Genomic DNA, 24,879 nt, shown 5'->3' with positions numbered 1-24,879 from the left:
CATATAATAAAACGACACAGGTCACTTTGTAACTTAACACAGTCATTCAGAGAATAAATACGCATAAATGGTTTCATATCATCTGCATATCATAGTAATTTGCAGTTAGATAAATTATGAACTACACAATGAATTACATTTACTTAACTTTTGTCTTTTAGCATTAATATTTTACTATTTTACATCGTCGTTATTCCAAACATGGAATATAATATTATCCAAATATCGAGACGCAACAAACATTTTGACTGATTTAATAATACCTTCGATAAATGTCATTCTGAATTAAGAATAAGTGAAGTTCGTATTTGATTCAACATTTTAAATAAAACATTTTATTTTGTATATTTTTGACGTTAGTGCATATTAATGTTTTATTGAACATTGAGGGGATTATTGGGAATGATGGATTTGGAAAATTTTGATATCTATCTTTGTGCATATATATATTATTTGGGTATGTACGATATTTTAAATTTAAAATGTTTATTTTGCATTTGCATAAATTATTCAAAAAAATAGTTAGGTCTTCATATATGGCCGTATATTCAACTCTACCTTTTGACCCATCAGGTTGTCATGGAGGGGGCATGCCCCACCCTTAAACTTTTTGGTCTTATACCATACGTGGTTGATAGCTTATACTCACGTTGTCATGCAAGTAACCTTCTCATTAAGTCACGCTGACTGAAAAGATGAACTGATTCAATTAAAATAGGAAGTTCCTAAGTTACAAATTTTAATGATTTAACTTTATGGGTCGGTAAATAGTAAAAAGTAAAATTTTAGGACTGAAAATATTGCCCCTTCCCCTTTAATCTGAATTCTAGAGGGACCTAGAATACGAATGAAATCTGCCCTTGCCACCCGCGTATTTGTATTAAATTATATTATATTCCAGTGAATTTATTTTATTAAATTTAGGTATTATTTATCAAGTTTTTAAATTTTATAGGTATGGTTGTAGATAAAACCTAAACCATAACTATAATGATAAAATATGAATGTACCTATGCATAATTTATCCCTTTTGTCAATCATGTTCGTAGTTTGTTTATTGTTCAATAATAGACTAACGTTTATCGACTAGGTAACGAATTATTTAATTAATTAACAACTAACTATATTTTCCACAATTCAAATTAAAAATCATCAATTATCTTATAAGTTATAACTAATAATACAAACAAATGACTTTAGTACTAAGGATTAAACGTACTACACACTATTTTAGGTCCTGACGTAAGTTCTTGTATAAGTGTGTTTTTATTTCATATTAATTTTATTTAATACCAGACTAAAAATAAAGTTTGAGATTATCTTACAAATTAATGTAGTGCAAATAAAAATAATTAAATTAAATTAAAGATTGACGATGAACCTAGAATCGAATTGTATGTTTTAGAGGTCATTGCCTGATATTATTTTATAATTGTAAACAAACAAAAACTCAATTGATATCTTTGATTACTTTTACAGTGTTCATATATTGCAATTGAATGCCAAATACTTATATTTTTAAATAAAAATATAAATGCTTATGTTTTATGCTATTTAAATAAATCGATGTATAACTGTTTACCTACCAAATAAACTTGAACAAAAAAAATAATTCTCATATAATATAATGTAAATAGATTCCCATAAAATTTTGTTTTATATTATAATGAGTCTCCATAACGTAACATAACGGAATAAAGGTCTCAAACTCTCAACTATTTACCAACAAAATATATTTTTTTATTTCGTGCCTTTTTGATACACAAAAATAACACACATTTAAATTATAAAACATTTATCTTATAATGTAATTATTTTTCTAAAAAAACTAATGATTTGAGTAGAGAAAATCTACATTTTTTTTCGTAAGATTTACTTACCTATCTACATTTTTTTTCGGGAACAATTTATTGTAATTCTAGGTGTTTGGTTATTTTTATATTTATTTTTTGATTATTAAACCATGTTTTGAGTATACATTTAAAGTTTAGCCTATATCACTTAGTTAAGTTTTCAACTATTATAATATATAATAATATAGCTATTAATCCGTAGTTGTTACTTATTTTAAGACGTTATAAGTAGGTAATAATAAGTAATAAATAATAACTGCCCACTATAATATCGTAATAAAGTTATTTTTAATTTGTATTGTTATGCATTTTAGCAATCATACTCTCTAAAGTTTACGTGTGTATCTTGTACGAGTTGTACATTATTTTAAAATTATCATAATAAAACAGTACAAGTCTACACCACTTTAACTCAATATATTATGCTCTATTTTTCTACACCGTTTCGACCAACACTATTTTTCTTCACTATTTAATAGCACAACTTTTTTTCAAATAGTGATCACGCATAATATTCGGTAATTTCGATAGGTAGTTAATACTGATTATATATAGTTTAATATTTATGTTCAGGTACGTAAAGATCATATTATACCGTTGCACTAACTTATTAACTTAACAATTGTCAAATGCAGTGTGTTTAATGATTTTAAGAGAAATTAGAATTAACCAGCGATCGCTGTAGATTTCCTAGTTTTTATTCAGCCCTTTAACTTAACGTACAGTTGAAATACATTATACTGGGAGTGTCATAATAATTAACGAACTCCGTTACACACAAGCTGCAAGTCAAGTTTGACGTTCAACCAGTCTCCTTTATAGCCATTAAACGATAATAATTGTTGTATTATAATATTGCTGGTATAATAGTATATGGCAGGCTAAGTATTCGTCTGGTTACCCGGCAAGCGGTGTATAAATTATTTTTCCTCACTTAAAACCTTGTTATTATTACTACTATTATTTGTTACTAATGAAGAAACGCTGCTTAATGATAAATATCATTTTAGACCCATAGGTGTTTAAATAGGTATTTATAACAAAAACTGATAACTGTATTTTATAATATAGGTATATTCGATATTAGTACACATTTCTCGTCACAATATTTATCTCATTACGTACCCACTACCCGGTACACTTTTAGTATAGTACGTTTTGGTGTTTTTTCATATTTATACGTTTACATTGTACAGTATTCGCTGGTTGCAGGTTAAAATTATTCATAGGAAGACTACAAACTGTAATAATACTAATATTATTATATATTTATTACTACATGCATACCCGTTTTCTACAAATGGCTATATTTTGTTCAACGATGTAGGTAGATACTATCTCACATAAATATGTATAATACATTATACATATTTATTATTATGCAATTTGTAAAGTTGTAAATTAGGTCGAATTCATCTTAAAAAAACGATGACAGATTTGGTCAGTTATTCACTATGTTTGTAGAAAATAAATAATAATAGGTAGTTAAAAGAATCGTATTATTTGGTTGAGAAAAACTCTTTACAGTTTGTATGTTAGGTAACATGTACGATGTACACAACCCGCTACAATGTTCGAATGTTAAATACATTATTCCAAAAATTAAAACATCAGTAACGTTACCTATATTATTATATTTTTTTTATTATTTTTTATTTTCAGACAACATCAAGTCAATTCGTAGTATAGAAATCAGTTCTGCGTTCACGCAACTATCGCAAAAAACAGGTTTGTCCGAAAAATCGTTTATAATAATAATTATCGCGGATCACAATTCGCGGACCGCACTCGTCGAAATTCACCCCCCTCTCCCCCGCTAGTACGCACGCCCAAATAACCCAACAACAAAGCGGCGCGCGCAGCCCCCGTGAGCACAATATATTATATTTTAGTGTATTATGCATATCAATATAGGTATTATTATTATTATATATTATGTATACTGCTGTACCACTTTTTCTCGGTTTTAGTTTTTTTTTATAAACATTTCGTTATAATAGGGGGCCGCCACCGCCGCGCCGCGCCGGCGTGAGGACCCAGTGGTAGGTGCAGCGACTACTACTACGGCAGTGAGCAATCGCGCCGTCGTTTGAACGACACGTGCAGACCTCAAAGTGTTTCACCTATAGCTATTGTGTGTTCTTCGATCACAGGCGTCGCGTGTACCGAAATAATGTGACGTCGACGTCGACGATATTTTCTCGGGGGAAAAAAAAATTACGGTTTTTGTATTTTATTATTTTGTGATTGGCGTGGGATCTTCTTCACGGCGATTAGAACATAATATCACATCATATTATTCACATCTGCTGCAGACGTAAGGTATGTTATCGTTCTAACACTGGTCATTTTGATAGTTAATCGTTCTGGAGCCAGGAGCCCCCTTCGTGTAAAACGTATTTAAATTTATTATTATTATAATATGATGTAACTTGTAGTTATATTATAATATATAATGCGATATGTAGAAATATTCATATGCGTTCAATTATGATAATTGGTAAGGAACTGTTTTCCCCTATTAACATTTCGATGCTATTAAAGGGGTCATAAGTTAATATCAAATATGTATATTGTGTATCATTTTTGTCTAGCGTTCCTTTAGTTAGACGTGCGTTTTTAAACTATACAAATAACATATGTGTATGTTTTGCGATGATTATAAAACATTTTACATAGTCTTTGTTTTACCACATACTAATAAAATCGGTGGACGATTAAATTGTATTATTCGAACCATCCAAATATTTGATTACAAAATGTGGATATGATATTGTAGAAAAATAATTTTGGATTTTATACGTTTAGTTAATTTCTTGTATAAGGACAACATTTGAAAACATTGGGTCTACAACATTTGTAAAACATTGGTTGCAGGTAATATAGCGTTGTTTTACATTCGTTTATTTTTTAAGTACCTAAGGATTAAAGGATTAATTATAATTTTTTAACAAGGATATGCTGATATGATTATATTAGTCATCTATGAAAATCTAAAACCCGAAATTACAAATTATCTATGAACATGTAATTATTTTACTCCCGGATAATAGAGATCAGTATAAAGACTTGTTTGTGAAGATGCGCATGTAGTAATATTACTGCAGTAAATTGTATTCGTTTTTTTAAAGTAAATTGTTATCTTGTGGCCCGTGAAATGTTTGATATTATAAACTATAGTATTCAATTTAATTACTTTAAAATATATGTTAGGTACTATTCATTATAGTTGTATACATAATATAGCAGAGGTCAGAAGACTATGTAGGATTATTTTTTATAACTTTGTAAAACATTTATACTATTAAAAATGTGTGTGCTGTGTTATGTTAGATAATTATTATATAGTTAAGACTCATTTATTATTATTTACTAATATAAATTGTTGCCTCTTATTCTCTAAAAAAAATAATAAGCCGAGTTTACCGTGTATATAAGTGTATAATCAGTTATCTCGGTTATCTTTTTTATATTCTAATTTATCAACTATTGAACTATTATCATGAGGAAATGTTAGTATTGTATTAATTTAAGTAATACAACGTGTTTAAGCTTTAAATTTAAAAAATACTACAGTAAAACGTTTAACTATTAGATGAATAAAATATAATTCAATAGGTATTATTTAATGAGTGCAGTTAATAAAATAATAACGTTTACAATTGGGTATTTTTCGTACTATTGACGTAATATTTTATTCCAAGTATTATGTTCATCTTCACATTGTTATTATATATTTAAGTAACCTTAAAAAAGAGTAGTTTTATTGGACATTAATTATTTTAATCCGAATACAATATTTTTTTCCGTTTTTATTGTAAATAAAATGTTTGTATATTATAATATTTTGTAGTTTCTTATTGTGTCTCAGAGGCACAGCGTCTCGCCGTATTTTTCCCTGTAAAAATACAGAAAACATTTTTTTTTATTTGATAAGTCAATTTGAAGGCTTTATTTTGCTGAATCATTTTCTGTATGAATTGAAATTAAAACAATTTTAAAAATGTTATTCGGAGATTTTAAACATATTTATATAATATATATATACATATTATTTATTATGTCGATCGCGATCGACTATCGATCTTTAGAGGGATATTGGTCGATCTTATTCAAAATGAATGATTATAATAATATCTTTTGATCACGTGCGGAATCTTAAAGTTCAATACTTAAACCATAGAGTAAAGAATAAAAACCCACATTTACGGTTTATATACTAAGTAAAATATTTATCAGTGAAAAAAACATAACATTTTCCGATGGAGAAATAATGAAAGAAGAATATTATTATATAATAATTTATTATAATGCTGCGTGTAAGAATATAAATAAAGTTTAGTATACCTAAACAAATAGTGGTAGGTCACCACATGCTTAAAATTATTAATGTAACTCACTTGTTGGAAAAAGATGGCGACCCCTGATGTATACAATACATTACATTACTATGCAATTCAGGCAAATTTATCTTTTTAGGTATTATCCATTTATACATCACTATTTATTTCAGTGTTCAAATGTATTTTTGAACGAGTGTGTTTAGGTATTTCATAATTGTTTCTGTTATCTAAATTAACTTATACGAGAAATTTAAAATCCATCTGAAATCATTCATTTCATTCAAAAACGCTATTAAATTAAACTATTATAAAAAAAATTGTGACCACTTATTGCTAAAAGGAAAACATACGAGGAACTCTATACTAAATTTTAAGCTTTTTACTAGGAAATAAAAATTTGACCATACTTACTTAAATCGAAAAAAAATAAAAAAAAAAACTTCGAAAATTAAAACACCACAAATGGAGCCAACATAATTAGAAATATTATGTCTAGAAAACGCTAATTTTTTTTAAACATAATTTTGGTAAAAAATAACAACAAAAACAAAATTGATTTTGTTGAAATCTGGTTTTGCGTAAAAAATCCTGTTTTTCCATAATATTTTATTTGAACGATATTGCATATTTTTATTTCTGTCAGCAATAATATATTGTCATTACTCAATATTGTGTCAGGTGCTAGTGTTGAACACTTTGACTTTCCTCTTTCACAGTAGTAATTTATTAGTGATTATTAATTAGGGTGGAACAAAATGCCTGTTGTAGATTCTATATAATATTATTATGAAATCCATAGTTAGGAATGAAAACTTAATATTTAACAATGATCGATAAAATAAGACAATATAACCTAATGTATGACGTAATACAAATAACATAAATTATCATCCAATCAGCATCGAAAAACACTTTCCAGTAACGCCCCTCCCTTATCAAAACTGGCTATAAATTATGACCGGGAACGAATAGATAGCATATTTAATATAATCGGCGGTAGGTCTTGAAAAGTCGTGTTAAGATGAACATCAATAAGTGTCTAAAATCTATAACAGCATGTTTGGTTAAAACTATACGATAGAGCAATAACTGTAATTTATTTGAAATTGTTTTCATGGTTGTACTTTTGATTTATTAAATTTAGAAATGACTCGTGAATCAATAGTAAGCAGTTACAATACTGAAGATGCATTGGGGGACAGGCCATTGGAATTAGTTCAACCTACTAATCATGTCCACGAACACACAATACATCATCAAATATTGGAGGTAAACTTAAATTTGTATTTATTTAAATTTAAGTCGTAAAGGAATATATAAAATTATAATTAAATTAAATTTTTTAAGTATTTTCCATTTTTACCGAAGCTTAATTTAAATATATTTTTATATTTAAAAATCAATTATTCATCTTTTAGAAATAATGAGTTGGATAATTTAAAACAAGGTGTATATAATAGGAAATTTTATTTTTTGCCTTTGTATTTAATTGGTTTTATATTGATTATATTATAACAACAAAACGGCGAACTAAGTTTTCAACATAGCTAAACGATTTATTTATAGAAAAAATACTGCTTTTACGAAATAAATAAATTTAAATACATAAATATAAATATATCTAATTTTACAATGAATATTTTTTGACAGTGTTTACACATATTACACACATATTGGAATTATAATAATTTATTTGATACTTATTTATAAATGTAATTTAAGTTGACATTACATAATTATGGTTTGCATGCGTTTTACAAATTCGAAATGTTTATAATATATATATGTAAAGGTATAAGTTATAAATGGGTACCTACTTTATAGTTCATTGTAAATTATAAAAACACTTACTTAATAAATATAATATATTTCTGTAAGAAAATTCAAAGTGTCCAATAGGCAATAAAAATGTATAAAAAGTATCGTCAATCTTGTTTTTTTTTCTATTTATTATTGTGCCTATAAATTAACTTTTTACTCTCTGTTTCATTACTGTATGTTAAGTGAAATGTAATTAAAAGTCTAGCGTATTGATTTTTTATCTACATAGGTTAAAAAAATTATTCACAAATTCAAATATGTGCAATTTATAATTTTAGTTAAAAAAGCAACAACAACTTCAACAACAATATTTATTGGAACAATTCCAAGCTCAACAACAACAGTTAGCCGAGCAACACGAACAACAACTCCGGCAACATCTTAAAGTAAATTATTATTGTAATATAAGAAAATAATATTAGAGTTGACCATTCTATAAAAAATTCCTTAGGTAAATTTCCTATTTCAGAAGAATATTGTTCAAACAATATGTATTAATAATGTATTATATTGCCTGCATGTATATTATACACGGATAGCAATAAAAGTTTCTCATCTGACTTAATAACCTGTTGAATAAAAGATTTGAACTATCATCTTGTGTTATTCACTATTGTTATACATTTTATAAGCATAATATCTGTATTAGGTTACAAATGTATACAAATAGTTGATAACGTGTTCTTGTTGGTCGAGGACTCTACATAAATAATGTATAGACATGTGTTATGCAGGATTTATGGGAAAAAAAACGGGAACTTGAAGAAAAAGAACAGCGTGAAAAAAAGGAAGAAGAAAAATTGGAAACCATAAAAAAAAAAGAAAAACATGAACAAAGTGCTATTGCGTCATCCGAAGTTAAACAAATTTTACAGGTAATATAAATAAATAAAATATACAGATTAATTTAATGATCGATGTATTGATAATGTACTTATCAGTTTCTATATCGAAATCACAAGGATTGAAATAATATATTATTTAAAATTCTAAACCATTTTAAATTTTAATGATATTCTTTTTGACTTAATTCTTTCTAATACCTTTTTGACGTATTAGGTATAGTGTTATAATATCTCAGATAAGCTTTATTAATTGTTTATTAATTTGTATAAATATTTAAGATAGTTTCTAACAACACATAGTTTTTAATACATTTATGAATTTAGCCATAAATTATTAAGTCAGAATTATTAAGAGGATGTCAGCACACTATTTGTTTTCTCTCTCTGACCCACGCGCAGCATAAACAAAACTCATTATCTCAGAATCTTTTTTACTTTTTTTTAAAGTTATCTTCCACATTAAAATCACCCATCACAAAAAAGATAGAGAATAATATTTTTGAAGAAATGACATATCGATTTTATATTTTATTGATATTTGACTTTGTATTTGACTTTCAAAATAAACAAAAAAATGTTGCACATTTAAATTATGTTCAAATGGTTTTGAGATAATATTTAGAAAAATTGATATGTCATTCCCTTACAAAATTTATTCTCTATCTTTTTTGTAATGGGTGATTTTACTCTAAGATTACTTAAAAACATAGAAAAAATGATTCTGCATAAATTAATTTTGTCTAAGTTGCACGTGGGCCAGAGTGAGAAAACAAATTATGCGTTGATATCCCCTTAATTTAAATATTAATATTGCTATTTTTTTTTTTATTCTATCAAATCTTTAAAATGGTAAACCTTATTTTATGTCTAGGGTATTTTGTTCTAAATTACAAAAACATAATCAAAACATAAGTTAAATTTTTAAACAGAAAGAACCAACTCTTAAGTATAGTTTACAACTGATAAGAGTGGATTTATAATGTAAAAAATGTGAATAGGTTGGAGAATGGAGAGTTTAGTGTGAGGGTTATGAAGAATATTATTAAATTTGAAAAATAATACTGATAAGAGTTAGTTGCTTGGTTTACCTAAAATATTTTGAAATTTTGTTACAACGCGTGTATTTGCTGTTTTTTTAAGATTCTCTGGAAAAATTCTGTCAACATTTTAAAGAAAATAACCATTATTTAACATCGTTTGTATAGTTTCAAATGTATATAGGTTCTACGTGATATTTTTAACCTATTATCATTATTATATACTGCTTAGATAAACTTCAGTAAGTATAGCTAAGTATAACTGATTGTGGACATTTACGTAGAACATTTGATAGTAAAATGCTACCTAGTTAAGCTTTATAAATATAAATAAATAATATATCAACTTGGTATGCTTTTATTTTTGAGATAACAAACATGATAACAATTTTATGCATTATTTATTGTTAATGAAGTCTTCGTTTTAAATAGGTACATTGTATTAGTTAAATTATTTCTTACAGAATATAATATGTTTGGATACAAATTTTAAATCATAATCATACAATAATTTAAAATGGAACACGGCTTTACTTTACAGTTATGTATTTAGGTAAAAGTGGGTTAAAATGTAATTCCATTATTATATAAATAATTGTGATAAATATCGCACTATTCAACATTTAATTTAGAATTAAGGTAAATTAAAAAAATAGCTGCTTAATCATATTTTATCATATGTGTGCCCTGTCAACGATATTATCGTGTGTACAAATATTAGTTATTACTTATTATTTATAGTATTTAAAAATGTATGACTATTTAGACGCCCCGAGAAACATATTTAAACGCCCATACCCATTTGTTCATCAGAAGTTAGGGGTACCCATAATACTAATACCTACTTGATAACATACATATTATACTAATACAGTAATACCCTCCATCCGCTCGATAATTTAACAGTGACAATTGCTAAATGTAAATAGACATTGGTATCCAAAGGCCTTGTAGATATATTTAATACAATTGAGTATGAACGTGTTACGATTTTCCTATTCTCTCATTCAATATTTTTAACTTTCTACTTCTGTTTTTTTTTTTTTTTTATTAAAAATGTATTAATATAAGTACAATTTATATTTATTTAGTACATCTTTAACATTGTTTAGGGGTTTCTGCTGAGTAAAAAACATCGAGAAGCAGCATCAAGCAGCTCTATACAATCCCAACAATCATACCATAGTTGGTTAGTACTTTTAGAGGACGCCACACCCATGTGTCTTCAAACGTACACCGTGGACAATTTTACGTTCACAATATTACATACATTTTACTCTGTAATTTCTAAAACTAGTGTGAATTTACCTGTTATAAAATTTAAAGGTAAGATTATTATCTAGGCATCCCTGGGGATTATATTGATATTTTTATTAAAAAGCAAGTATGGTCATTTTTTGTACATTTTAAAATTATCATAATTCATAACTTACTTATAAATAATAATATAAACAAATCTTCCGAAATGCCCTAGATAATATCATCTTACCTTTAAATTGTTTCATTGGTCAATTCACTCTAATTTAATAATAACACTAAAATGGATTATTGTTAAGCTTAACCAAGGTTGTTCAAAGCTGGTCGTTTTTTCTTCGTTTTTTCATCTCATTTTCGTGCATTTAGACCAAGGCTGGGGCTATAGTGATATAGTGCTATAGTTTTCCGCCGCGGATGAAAATGTGGCGTATTACGTCCGCCGTAAGCTACTCCGATATAAACCAATGCATTTTAAATTCAACGAATACGCAGTGTATAGCCCCGGCGACCCAATAAGCGGAAGAAAAATTCACTCAGTACCAAAAGCCTGATTTTAATTTTGAAAACATATTTTTATTCCTTATTCTCTTTTCTAGGTTATGTAGGAAATGGATTTTTGATTCTTTGTTTTAATAACACTAAAGTAAAAGTGAATTTTGGAAAAAAAAAAAAGAAAATTTATTTAGTGCTGGGTGAATTTTTCTTCCACTTTTTGGGACTTTTATGTGGAAACTTTTTTGATCGCAAAATATAGTGACTTGTGACTGCGTATATATATGTTACTGATTTCCAAGAACCTTAGCCGTAGTAATGTTAATCTTAAATTACATAAAGCGTTCTTGGAACTCACGCACTCTAATGATCAGTTGCTACACACGCAGTCACACATAACCCAGGATGAATATAGAATATTGCCTAAATCTGACCACTTAAAAATGGTTCGTTTTCAACGGCCAATAAAATTTTCCATGTTGTACATTTGTAAGATGGAAACAACATATTATGCGGGTGTGGCATCCTTTAAATTATAAATTGTTCTAAATATACATTTATAATATATTTTATAGGTATTTAAAATGTTGATCTTATTTTATGTAGGGGTATCTTACAATCTCAGCAGTCGGAACCAAACGTAATGCCTAGTAGTTTAAGTCCATCATCTAGTGGGTCAAATATTACACCGTATAGATTTGTTGGGCGGTACGAAGATGATTTTCCTCTTAGAAAAACAGGTATTTATTTTTAGTCTATAAAATGTAGCTTTTTTAACATCCTTTATTGTTTTAATAATTTCTTTAGATATAACGCGCTAAATACATAGAAATACTTCTTTTATGTTTGTTTACTATTATATTAGTCTAACATATTTATAATAATGTAGAATCACATACCTAACAATAAACCTATAAAAGAAAATTTAATTTCATCCCAAAAACTTTGAATAGTAGGTATTCTAATTTATTTGTATTAAAAAATTTCGAATTTATGGATTGCGCAATTTATTATTTGTTTTAGTTGGTTAGTAAAATTACGATTAATTAGACTAAGTATATATTATGTTTGTAATCTATATTTATAAAAATTATAATTTTGTGCGTTGAATAGGTACTTATTACAGGTACTAATCAAACAAAGTTGCACACAAGTTACTGATATAAATAACAAAATGTAACTGTGGACCGTGGTGTAAATTAAATTTATTAAACATTTAACTTTTTCTTCCTATTTTATATTTAATTGGTTAAGCAATTTTAAAACGCTTAAATACTCGCTTTTTAAGGAACTTAGTAAGTATAAAACAACGATAATGAAATGCTAAGAGAAATAAAATTTTAATTCATATAATATATTCAAATATTAATTCAAAGTAACTTGCAAGTCGTCCCATATCACTATTGTTCGTGCGAGTGTAATCATGAGATTATACAGAAAAACGGTTTCGTGCGAGAAAAAAACACTTAAATCCACACATTTATAGTTCAGAAACTAAATTTATACACGAAAGGAAAAACAATATTTGCTACATTGTACTATCCCAGAATTTTAATTTTTTGATATCGTTAATACCAAAAAGGTGGGCAAGTGGGTGTCGCTCCGCTGTACATAGGTTACAAGTAGGTCACTGTAATGGATGGTGTTAAATTTCAATTCAATGATACAATATCATTGTATAAGAAAAACGATTGAGTTAGCCTATGATATTACTAAGTATAATATATTTGATGATATTATTATGAATAAAGTAATTTATATATAACCTATTTATTTGGAACATTATTTTAAATCTCAATCCTCTTAGCTATAAAAGTTGAACATTTTATAAATTTTTAAATACAAAATAATTATTACATTTTATATTTGATACTTTTTTTTTCAAAATTTGAACTTTAAATGTTTATAAAAAAAAAATTGTGCATACCTATGTATTTTTAATATTATTCAACTGCTAAAGTACCAATATACCAGAGAGCCTTGTATTAAATTTTCACTCTCCAACAAATAAAATTTTATTGACAATTATAGAAAAAAAAAAAATTTAAAACAGAATGTCCGTAAACAGCTCAAAAAGAGTCAAAATATTTTCAAAATCTTATGGTGTATAGGAAATGAAAATATAAAAATTCGGTGAATTTTTTATGTATCTACAGTTATTCGTTTTTTGAATTAAAACAAAATAACTAAATCGCTATGTGAGTAATCATAGTGAATATCCACACTTGTAAAAATATGAACTTCAAACACTCATAAAAATTTTATTTGATTTGCTTATAGACATATTTTTTTGGAAAAAGGTAGACAAATTTATGATGAATCTTGTATTACATTTTCAAATCTTAGATTTAAAAAGAAAAATTTTTATGAATTTCTAACTCAAAATAATTTGCACATTTTCGTCATTTTTACGTATTTCGTCAATATTTGAACTTTAAATGCTTATAAAAAAAATTGTACCTACGGATTTTTAATATTTTTTTTATCTGTCTTTGAAACAATATATTAGGGAGCCTTCTGTTCAATTTTCAAGCTTTGAACCCAATAAATAAATTTTAATTAATATTTATAGAATAAAAAACTTATTTTTCCTTATTTTTTTTCTTTTGTTTTTCGCGGTGCTTTAGAAAACTATTGGGACATTTTTACTTTTGATCCTTACGTACCAACTATATTCACTTTCCCACCAGAAAAGATATTTTTAAAGAAAATCTAAGCATTTTTATCGCCCTGAAGGTGGTTAATGGTTATATACAGACACAAAAAATAATAATAAAACGAATACTCACATTATTGTAAAGTTACTATAATCGGTTATTTTAATTATTTTGAAATTAAATAACTTTTTTGTATATAATAAAATTAAATCTCTATGACAAAGAAAATATTGTGTTCTGTATCGTGTAATGTACAGCTCGTACATTTTGTTCTCAATATTACTATGGTGGTTTTTTTTTTGCACAAAACGGTTTTCACAAATAATTTACAGAAATGTGGTGTCATGTAAAAAGTTTTTATAATGCAACGAGTTGTTTTTAAACTATCCAAATAATTTTTTTTATTAACCTTATGATGACAACGTAAATAAGTTATAACTTATAAGTAATAACAAACTTATTATGACTTAAAATGACTATAGTTTTTAACATAACGTTTGTTTTCTTTTCATCCACTGACCACTTTCCTAACTTAAGTGTGTTTTTTTTGTTCCTTGTGTGTGTTGAAAATGTTATTGCATGCAGCGTCCGAACCGAATTTGCTCAAAATCAGATTGAAACAGCGCATGTTCGACAGACGTAACAATCCAATCGCACGGCCCAAAGAAAGATTCGGCAACAGAGTGTCTAAGCTCGCAAGTACCGTACCATTTTACCAATAAAATACTTTTCCCTTTCAATACTAACCCATTAATATTCCATTAAAAATTTCACATTTCTGTTTTTTTATTTTTATTTTTCAGTAGAGACATCGCCGTCGGGTAGCACCCCCGGTTCTGGACCTAATTCTCCTCCTATACTCATACCAAATTGTCGAAATTCACCTTCAACTGGAGCCACAACTCCAATTAAAGAAGTAAAATACAAATTTTCCATTAGAATCCGTTTTATTCCGTTTCATATATTTGTTTTATTTTTTAAGGAAGGAGAAATTTCATTTGGACATATGTCTAATAATAAATCAGACCAAAGCAGTAGTGTTGCTGATATATCTGCATTATATACAAGTCCTTCAATGCCTAATATATCACTAGGTAGACCACCATCAAATTCGGTAATTAATATTTTTATTACGAATAAATATTTATAAATATAATCTAACCATCATTATTGAATTAGCTCACGCCTGAAAAATAAAAATAAATTAGTTAGGTGTGAGTCTTAAAAAACTATTTATTGTTTAACATTTAGTATTAAGTTTTTAACTTCTTACTTAATATATTACATATTTATTACGTTTTATATTTTTTAAACTTTATTATATTACAATTAGATACACTATACCTGCTATTACAATAGAACCTCGCTATCTCGAAGGGACCAAAAAAAAATTTGACGTATCAAAACTTCGAGCTACCGAGGTAATTTTAAATATTTAAATGAATGATCGGGACTGAAAAAAATATTCTATGTATAGAAACTTTGAGATACCGATGTCCCACTGTAATAGCAATATTAGAAAAAATAAATCGTTTTTAGTTTATCACAAATACATTTATTATTATTATTTGGAGTTTAATCCCATTATTTATTTATTTGTTTATGTATTTATTTATATGGTTTAAACTGCTCATAAATAGTTATTTGTGAAGGTTAGGTTTCTGTTATCTAATAGGACGTTTTTATCCAAAACATAATGTACTTTTTATATAATGTGGGGCATTTTTCACAAATTATAGATTTTAGGGCAAATGTTACACCCAAGTTTGGAAACAAATTTAATTTGTTTAAAGTCTAACTTTGGATTTGGACTATTAGTAAAAAATAATTTTAATATTATTATTGTGAGGTTTTTGTTACTATTACACCCATTATTATACCCATATCTCTAATAAAAATTATTATTTATAAATAAGTTTTTTCACTTACTTAATTAGTATTTTAGATAATTTTTAAGGTCATTTTTTGAAGTTTTTAGGGCATTTTTGCACTTTTTTAGGGCTTTTTGCATTTTTTTTTTAGGGCATTTTTGTGTGTTTTTTAGGTCATCAACATCCTAACTCTACTAATAAGTAATAATATAAGTTGTAACAATCGATTATTTCTTATGCATTGTTTCCGTCTTATTAAAGCATAATATACAACAATACGTTACGTTCAACAGTTTCAATTTTGTGTTATTAATTAAATATTTGATTGAATTCGCTTATTATCAAACATAAAATATAGATCGTCGTCAATATTTTAATAGAGTTTTTATTGAGTGTGTAAAATATTAAAACTTATTAATTCGTATTGTTCGTACAGTAGATATTATAAAAAACTAACGAGAGAAGTAAAGAACACGGATAATGTTGGGTTAAATTTGTTAGTATATTAGTATAATATGAATTCAATCTAATATTTAAGCTAACCACACAAAAGCAGCTGAACGCAATTTGCTATGTTATCCGTTTTTAAGACGAAGACAACATCATATTATGCGGGTGCGACGTCCTCTTAAAAGCATATATGTAATAATATAATATTCATTATATACTTAAAGTAAAGTTTTCAGTTATATAGATTATAATTTATAGAGATTCTAAAATTAATATTATATATTCTAATATTATAGTTTAATAACTGTAATTTAATCTGCGGGTGCTAGGTAGTTAATTTATTGAAGATTTAATAATCATAACATTATATAATATATTATATAAATATTAGTAGATCAAGAAAAAATCCATAAATTAATAGTTACCTGACCTATTTTATGAAATATAAACATATCACAAATCATATTTTGTCAACTTAAATTTTTGTTTTAGGTACTACCTATAGTTTATTAAATATAAATACAAAATATAAATATAAATGTTACATTATCATATATTTATGATAAATTATTTAGATAATATATAAAAAAATACGGAATATATCATTTTTAGGTGTTTCTAGAAAATCGAAATATCTCCAAAAAAATAAATCCAGCTAAGATATTGCTCTTCTCCATAAGTCGCTTTGGTTAGGTTTATACGGTTTCTAGACATTTAAAGTTTCGAAAATATAATATTACATAAAATCTTATTTTATTTGACATTTTTAGGCATAATTATTTAAACTAGGTATTTTATAACATAACCAAAAAAACTCGTTTTACGTTGCATCAGACTTGTTTTTATACCTTGTTTCTGGTAATTTTTAAGATTATTTTGACTATAAATTTACTTTTTTAACATTTGGAAGTTTTTTTTTTTTAATGTTATTATCGATAACGCTTTCTCCGTTGTATTATTTGGTTGATCCTCTGTCCATTAAAAAAATAATAATTCTGGAAAAAAGATTTTATATTTTCTGTTGCAAGGCCATTGCCACAACTATGGCGTTAAAAAAAATAAAATGTTTATTTTTCATACATTATGATTTATTTGACTTGAGACGTTTAATATTTTAAAACCGATGAATTTTTTTATCTAATTAAAGTCATTCAAACATCACATTTTTAAACAACAATTTTTTGTTTTCTATTTTTTTTTATTATTATTCTTTTTTCTTATTTTAATGATATCATTCAATTTTAATTTCATATTCCTAAGGAGATTATTTTTCTAGGAATAATAATCGAATTATGAACAAGTAGTTAATTAGTTATAACTAAGTACCTATTTGAGTTTTAACAAGCGGACAATATACTCGTGTAGGAGATAGCATTTCATTAGCATGATTAAACAAACGTCATAAATTATAAATATCTTCTAATCTTTACTTGCCATTTCCGCTCTCCAAATAATTAAGAGGATGTCAGCGTACTATTTGTTTTATCTCTGATCCATGTGCTGCTAGTACGCTACACACAAAATTTGCGTTCACCAGACTTAATCTTGTGTTAACTTTACTATTAGAGTGAATTGATGTATTATCAAACTTAAAGTTCGAACATTATCTGTGTTTGTACGTTGACTGTTATACGATACTCAACTTTTCTATGATAGAATCAGCATTTTATTATATTATTGTATTGTATTACATACTTATGTACTTAATTTGTTCTGTTTTACTCACTGCCAAAATCCTCTTAAGTAGAATTACATGTCATAAAATTGTTCAGAAACATTTAAATTTGATTTTATATAGTCGGTATATAGAATAACAAGAATTTTATCATTGAAATTATTTCATATGTATTAAAAGAATTAAAACTATAATTCGAAATAAAACCGTTCATGTAAATGTAATAAAAAAATATTTATCATCAGAATAGGTCATCATTTTTAGGTTTTTGACACTGAATCTCGATATCTCTTTATTTACTCCCCATAAATTAAACAATATTATCTAAATTTACTATAGAAAAAACACACACATGCACGACCATAGGTCATTTTTAGAGATAACAATTTTATATTCATATTGTAATATATATACAAGGTGATCCATTCAAATGTCTACACATCATGTGTAACACGTGTAGGTAATTCGAATTTTTTGAAAATATTATTTTTACACAAATTGAAATTATTGAAAAACGAAAATACATTTTTAATTACATATTTTTAAGCAGAATTATATAGAATAAAGTACATTGATAGGTACATAAAAAAACTTTCGAATGATTAGTTTAGTTGTGAGTAGATAGGATGTTGATGACGTTTGGATTTTTTTTCCTTTGATCCTATAAAATGCTATTTTAGCTAAAATTCGTTTCATGCTCCCTTGATTCAGAACATAATAATTGTATTTTGAATGTTTTGCATTTTTAGATATTATTCACTATAAATGCACTTTTTTTGTTTTTTAACGTAATTTTTATATTTTTATATTTTTGTAGTTTTTGTACAATGTGGCGTATTTTTCACGAATTTTAGATTTAATAGAAAATTTGTTCAAAAAAATCATTGTATTATTATTATCATTGGTGGGTATGACAAACAATATAAACTTAAATTTTTTTATTTATATTTTACTCATTAATATTTTTTTTTTTTTTACTGTAAATTAAACTTAAAATTTAAATGTTTACGAAATTTTTAAGTAATTTTTTTTATAGTTTTTAGGGCACTTTTTACAGCGTTTTTTGGGGGTTATTTTTGAAACTATTAAGTTATCAACATCCTATTAGGTACTAGTTCGAAATTTGATTTTTATGTGTCAAAATACTCGAAAAATATTATGCGTCTGAATATGAAATAAAAAAAATGTATAGTGTCATTTAAAATAAATCTTAAAAAATATAGCAGTAAAAAGTTTTGAAAATATAATTTTTCAAAAAAGATAACCATTTTCATTTTGAATTAGTAAGTGTGGACATTTAAATAAATAATTATTCATGAAATATGACATGATTGGTAAATGTCTGATCGATAAAAAATTTAATGTTTATAAGGTTTTAAAACATTAATAATAATAAGGACTTTCAATTATATGTATGTTACCTATTACATTTAAATGTTTCTCAAACCTAAATAAGTCCGGATTTCGAACCGGCGACAGTGCACGTCGCAACCGACGTCTTAGTCTGCTCAGCTACTCCGTCTCCCTTTAGATTTTTTTTTTAATTATTTATAATGCCATGAGATTATTTATTTAATTTGTTTTGCTATTGGTAATTTTTTGAGTTCCTGAGAGCTTTTCAATAGTTTCAATTAATAGCTTATCTGTTGAATAAATTTTAATTTTAACAAAATTCATCAATAGTAAAAACTAAAAAAAACTACTAAAGAGGTATAACTTTTTTGATTTCCTATTAGTTACAGTTTATTGGAAGATACTACAAATAACTAAGATAATTTAATTTGAATCATATATTTATTTTATGTTAATATTTAAAACAAAAAAGCTTATAGTGATATAAATTTAACCATGGTTTTGAACAAGAATTTAAATTGTATTTATTAATTACTCATATTATATTTTAACTTTATATAATGTCTGTATGTATAATATTATGGAGGAATCGTGTATCATATGTTAAGTTGGTTAGATTATACCGGAACAAATACAATATATACCATTATATCTTGTATACCTATTTTTTAAATTTTAAATTACATATTTAAAACACATTGACTTAGTTGATATTTGATGTTACAATACATTCTGGGGGGGTTAGTTTAGTCTAGCCTCTCATAAATTATTAAAAATGATGGGCCTCTATTGAAAATAACTGATCAAATCGTATTTAGTATATTTTGGAATAAACTCTTCATTAGTCAAAAAAAAAAATTACAATTACTGGTAAAAGTTTTATTGTTGTAAAAAAATTGGATCTTTAATATTTTGTTAGTTTAACAATCTATAGAAGTTGATTTAATGGTTTACTAAAATTGAATAGAACAATCATGGGCTACTAAATTCTATGTTGAGGATCATTAGCTCACTATTGATTCTTTAAATGTCTAGTAATTGCTTATGCAATCTGGCTGTACCAGTAGTTAAACCTAACCTAAGAATAAAAAATTAATTAATTAAATCAATAATAAAATATATATATTATATTGAAAAATTACATCAATTTGTTTACATAAATGGTTTTATATAAAATTTTATTGATAATTTAAATGATTCCAATTTTTAAGTTTAACTTGATATATTTTAGGACGGATCAAAATTATCGTCTGTTTCGGAAGCTGAAGTCCGTGCTGCGTTTACTGCAAGATTAGGTGCACCACTTACTGGTCAAATGTTGTCAAGTACATTGCCATATTATCCTACACTTCCAGGTAATTATTAATTTAACACAAATTAATAATATTTCGGAATTTCAAAACAGAATAAATTAATCTGAATAGATTCCAAAAATAAATTTAATAACCTAACTAGTTAAAATGTTATTAAATCTATTATTAGATATTTAAATATATTTTGTAGTGCATATTTAAAATTCATATTGATTATATAGTAATGGATACATCTCAAAGTTTCATTCAAAAACAAATGCGAAGTCTCGAGTCCAGACAAACTACTACTATTCCATCATTTCATCCTGCACCTATTACTGACACTCAAGTGGCACATGCTAGGTTGAATAAAGCTGGGCACAGACCACTGGGTCGTACGCAGTCAGCACCGCTACCTCTTGGGCATCCAATGTTGAACAGCACTGTACCAGGTCAACAACTAAGTGTTCATTATGAAGATTACGAATTACCACTTCAGCAACTTAGCACACATTATTTGAAACAAGTACATTTTTTTAAAATTTTGACAAAAATATATTTTTATTATTATTTATAATCTTAATTTTTTTTTTTAGCAAATTCGTCATACCGTTTTGACTCGAGCTGGAAGTCGGGCTCATTTGGCTAATAACAGTAGTTTAATTAATGAAGACCAAGAAGATAATGCAAAGGTATTCCATAATATATTATTTACAAAGTAAAAACTGCATATTAATGTATACGTTTGAAAATATAGGTGATTGATTTGACTGGTGGTCCAAGAACATCCACAGATAATGGTTTGAAAAATAAAAGTCAATCATTTTTACAACAACAACGTGACCTAATGATGCGACAAACATCTCAATCCAATGATAGTGTGTTATACTTCAAATATAATAGTATAATTGTGTTTTTTCGACTAAACATTTTGTTTTATTTTACAGTTTCACTTTTAGCAAATCGGAATACACATGTTACTCTTCCTTTAGTTAGAACATATTCCAGTCCTTTAGATGCTACCGTAAGTACAGGAGGCATTAACTCTGACACATCTACATCATCATCATCACCATACCTTTCATCTACTAGCCTTAATTCTTCTGGCACTAAACTATCAGCGTGAGTGTCTTAAAACAAATCGATTTTTATTGCTGTGTTAAATATTAATTTTTATTTACTTCTAGAAGTCCACACCGGCCTAATACTGGTCTAGCATTTGACAGTTTGATGTTGAAACATGCTTGCAAATGTGGCAACAACGCTATACATCCAGAACATAGTGGACGGCTTCAAAGTGTTTGGGCTCGATTGATTGAAACAGGATTAGCTAGACGATGTGATAAGTTGAGACCACGCAAAGCTACAATCGAAGAATTACAGACATGCCATACTGAACCGCACACTCTTTTATTTGGTAAGTTTTGTAGAAACTATTTTATTTAACTAGTTTTATTTTTGTGTTTTTTTTAAATTATTTAAACAGGTACAAACCTTGCGAGTCGTCAAAAAATGGATAGTTCTAAATTAGCAGAATTGCCAGTAAAAGCATTGGTACGATTGCCTTGCGGTGGATTAGGTGTAGATTCTGACACTACATGGAACGAATTGCATACAGCACCAGCTGCTCGTATGGCTGTTGGTTGTGTTATTGATTTGGCTTTTAAAGGTAGTACACATTTTTATAAGAAAATATTTTCTTTTGTTTATTATGATAAAAATTTAACATACAATTTTTTAAATAGCTGCCCTGGGTGATATAAAAAATGGCTTTGCTATTGTACGTCCACCTGGTCATCATGCGGAAGCTAATCAAGCTATGGGATTTTGTTTTTTTAATTCAATTGCTGTTGCTTGTCGTCTGTTACAACAAAGGCAAGCCGTACGACGTATACTTATTGTTGATTGGGTACGTCCAGTGTATACTTTTATTGAAAAAATATATTTTATAATATTTTTATCACAATATTTTTATAGGATGTTCACCATGGTAACGGTACACAACAAATTTTCTATGACGATAGAAGTGTTCTATATTTATCTATTCATCGACATGATGAAGGTAACTTCTTTCCAGGAACTGGTGCACCTGGTGAGGTAGGTATCTTAAACATTTTATATAAATTTCATACTTAAATTTTGCTATTTGTATATTATAATTTAGTGTGGAGCTGGCAGTGGTCTAGGATACAATGTGAATATTGCATGGAGTGGTGGTCTACAACCTCCACTAGGTGATGCTGAGTATTTAGCAGCTTTTCGAACAGTAGTAATGCCTATTGCTCGGGTAAGGAATAAATTATAGATATTCTGCTATAATCATTTTATCATTATCTTATATTTCAGGATTATGCTCCAGAAATCATTTTGGTATCCGCTGGTTTTGATGCGGCTTCAGGTCATCCAGCTCCATTGGGTGGTTATAATGTAACCCCTGCTTGCTTTGCTTACATGACACAACAGTTAATGCAAATTGCAGATGGAAAGGTATATTTTTATTTACTTTTTATTCCTTACAATTAATTAGTCAATATTTTTTATTTATAAATAACATTTTGCATAGGTAATTTTATCATTAGAAGGAGGATATGATCTGACTGCAATATGTGACAGTGCAGAAGAATGTGTACGTGCACTGCTTGAAGATGACGTAACACCAATTGTACAGTCTGAGCTTCATCGGACCCCTTGTCAAAACGCCATAAAAACATTACAAAAAACCATCGCAATTCAGGTAATTAAAAATAATCAAACTAGAATGTCAGTCAAATATTGGTTTAATAATATTACATTTCTTAATTTAATAGTTGCCTCACTGGCCTGTGTTAAAAAAACTAGCACACACAGTATCGTGCAGTGCTGTGGAAGCTACTTTATGTGAAGAAAACGAAACAGTTAGTGCTATGGCTTCATTATCAATGACCAGGCATAGAATTCAGTAAGTTATTTAATTTAATATCTAGGGAGGTAGATTTTAGATATATTGGTTTAAGTTAAGACATGAGATGGGTTGATCTAAGATTATCATTTAAAAAGAGAAAAAAAATTGATAGTGTGTGAGCCCACTGGGTTAGTAAACTTCTTTCATAAGTAATTTGGCCCATGAAATTATAAGTGAATTAGGGAGGTTAGAGAGAGTGAGAAAAATCAATACAATAAAAAAAAACGTGCACACTCCGCCACACATGACTTGCAAAATAAATAAATAAAGAAACGTGTCGTTTCATTTTTTTGTTACGATTTCGTTAGTTATTTTTATTAATACGGTTTTATATATTAAGATACATATTGTTGTAACCCTGGAAACCCGCGGCCGCACAATTATTGTGCGATTTTTATATTATTGTACAATTTACAAGTTTATTTTAATTAATATACAACTCAAATGTTAATTAACTTAGACAAAAGCTATTGCGATAGGAACCTTCTCCGTGATATAAAAATATAAAAATAAAAAAATTAGGACAATCGGTCGAGTAGTTTCCGAGAACATTAGCATCAAAGGTTTTGTTTCATTTTTCGTTACAATTTTTTTTCCACCCGCACCTCAAGAAAGAAGTTTTATTTCAAAAATGAATAATACATCTTGTAAATAAATTTGTTTTAGAAGTTCAGAACCTAGTGAAGAACCAATGGAAGAAGACTGCGAGGATGATAAATAGATGTTCATCTAGTCTATTTTAAGCTAATTAATTACACTTTGTATTATTCAATATTGTTTCATTGTGAAATTTCACATTGTATGTATAACCTAACCTGTCAACAAATTAAAAAAAATAGTCCCCTATGCTGTGACTTCAAAAAGTTATATCGTGTATATTGCATTAAATACAGAAGTATACGAGTTTAATTACTATTTAGATCCTTAAATAATTGACGCAATTGTTTATGATCAATTTTTTTAAATATTTTCATTATCCCTTCCCCATATGT

At 27.0% G+C, this 24,879-nt stretch overlaps 1 protein-coding gene across 12 annotated transcripts in view; it reads left to right on the top strand.

The window, feature by feature from the left end:
* LOC100167876 (histone deacetylase 4) overlaps window positions 1-24,879 on the top strand; it is a 61,240-nt gene extending 36,361 nt beyond the window's left edge. For 5 of the 12 annotated variants that reach the window (XM_008187720.3, XM_029488262.1, XM_029488261.1 and 2 more), the window contains 23 exons: window positions 3,516-3,581; window positions 7,341-7,465; window positions 8,296-8,403; window positions 8,737-8,892; window positions 11,012-11,088; window positions 12,255-12,388; window positions 14,891-15,004; window positions 15,109-15,221; window positions 15,288-15,419; window positions 20,886-21,009; window positions 21,189-21,472; window positions 21,543-21,638; window positions 21,704-21,824; window positions 21,894-22,068; window positions 22,134-22,363; window positions 22,433-22,615; window positions 22,692-22,855; window positions 22,924-23,043; window positions 23,111-23,233; window positions 23,293-23,433; window positions 23,510-23,680; window positions 23,754-23,884; window positions 24,554-24,879. In XM_008187720.3, coding sequence (XP_008185942.1) covers window positions 3,516-3,581; window positions 7,341-7,465; window positions 8,296-8,403; window positions 8,737-8,892; window positions 11,012-11,088; window positions 12,255-12,388; window positions 14,891-15,004; window positions 15,109-15,221; window positions 15,288-15,419; window positions 20,886-21,009; window positions 21,189-21,472; window positions 21,543-21,638; window positions 21,704-21,824; window positions 21,894-22,068; window positions 22,134-22,363; window positions 22,433-22,615; window positions 22,692-22,855; window positions 22,924-23,043; window positions 23,111-23,233; window positions 23,293-23,433; window positions 23,510-23,680; window positions 23,754-23,884; window positions 24,554-24,608 — 3,143 coding nt within the window. In that variant the 3' untranslated portion in view covers window positions 24,609-24,879. Of the gene's footprint in view, window positions 1-3,515; window positions 3,582-3,821; window positions 4,176-7,340; window positions 7,466-8,295; window positions 8,404-8,736; window positions 8,893-11,011; window positions 11,089-12,254; window positions 12,389-14,890; window positions 15,005-15,108; window positions 15,222-15,287; window positions 15,420-20,885; window positions 21,010-21,188; window positions 21,473-21,542; window positions 21,639-21,703; window positions 21,825-21,893; window positions 22,069-22,133; window positions 22,364-22,432; window positions 22,616-22,691; window positions 22,856-22,923; window positions 23,044-23,110; window positions 23,234-23,292; window positions 23,434-23,509; window positions 23,681-23,753; window positions 23,885-24,553 lie in introns of those variants that run through there. The other 7 variants (XM_008187724.3, XM_016806779.2, XM_001945440.5 and 4 more) reach the window with 7 other exon arrangements.

Source organism: Acyrthosiphon pisum, chromosome X (assembly GCF_005508785.2).
Source record: "Acyrthosiphon pisum isolate AL4f chromosome X, pea_aphid_22Mar2018_4r6ur, whole genome shotgun sequence".
Taxonomy (NCBI): domain Eukaryota; kingdom Metazoa; phylum Arthropoda; class Insecta; order Hemiptera; family Aphididae; genus Acyrthosiphon; species Acyrthosiphon pisum.
The sequence above is the reverse complement of the archived record's forward strand: the minus strand, read 5'-3'. Positions and strand labels throughout refer to the sequence as shown.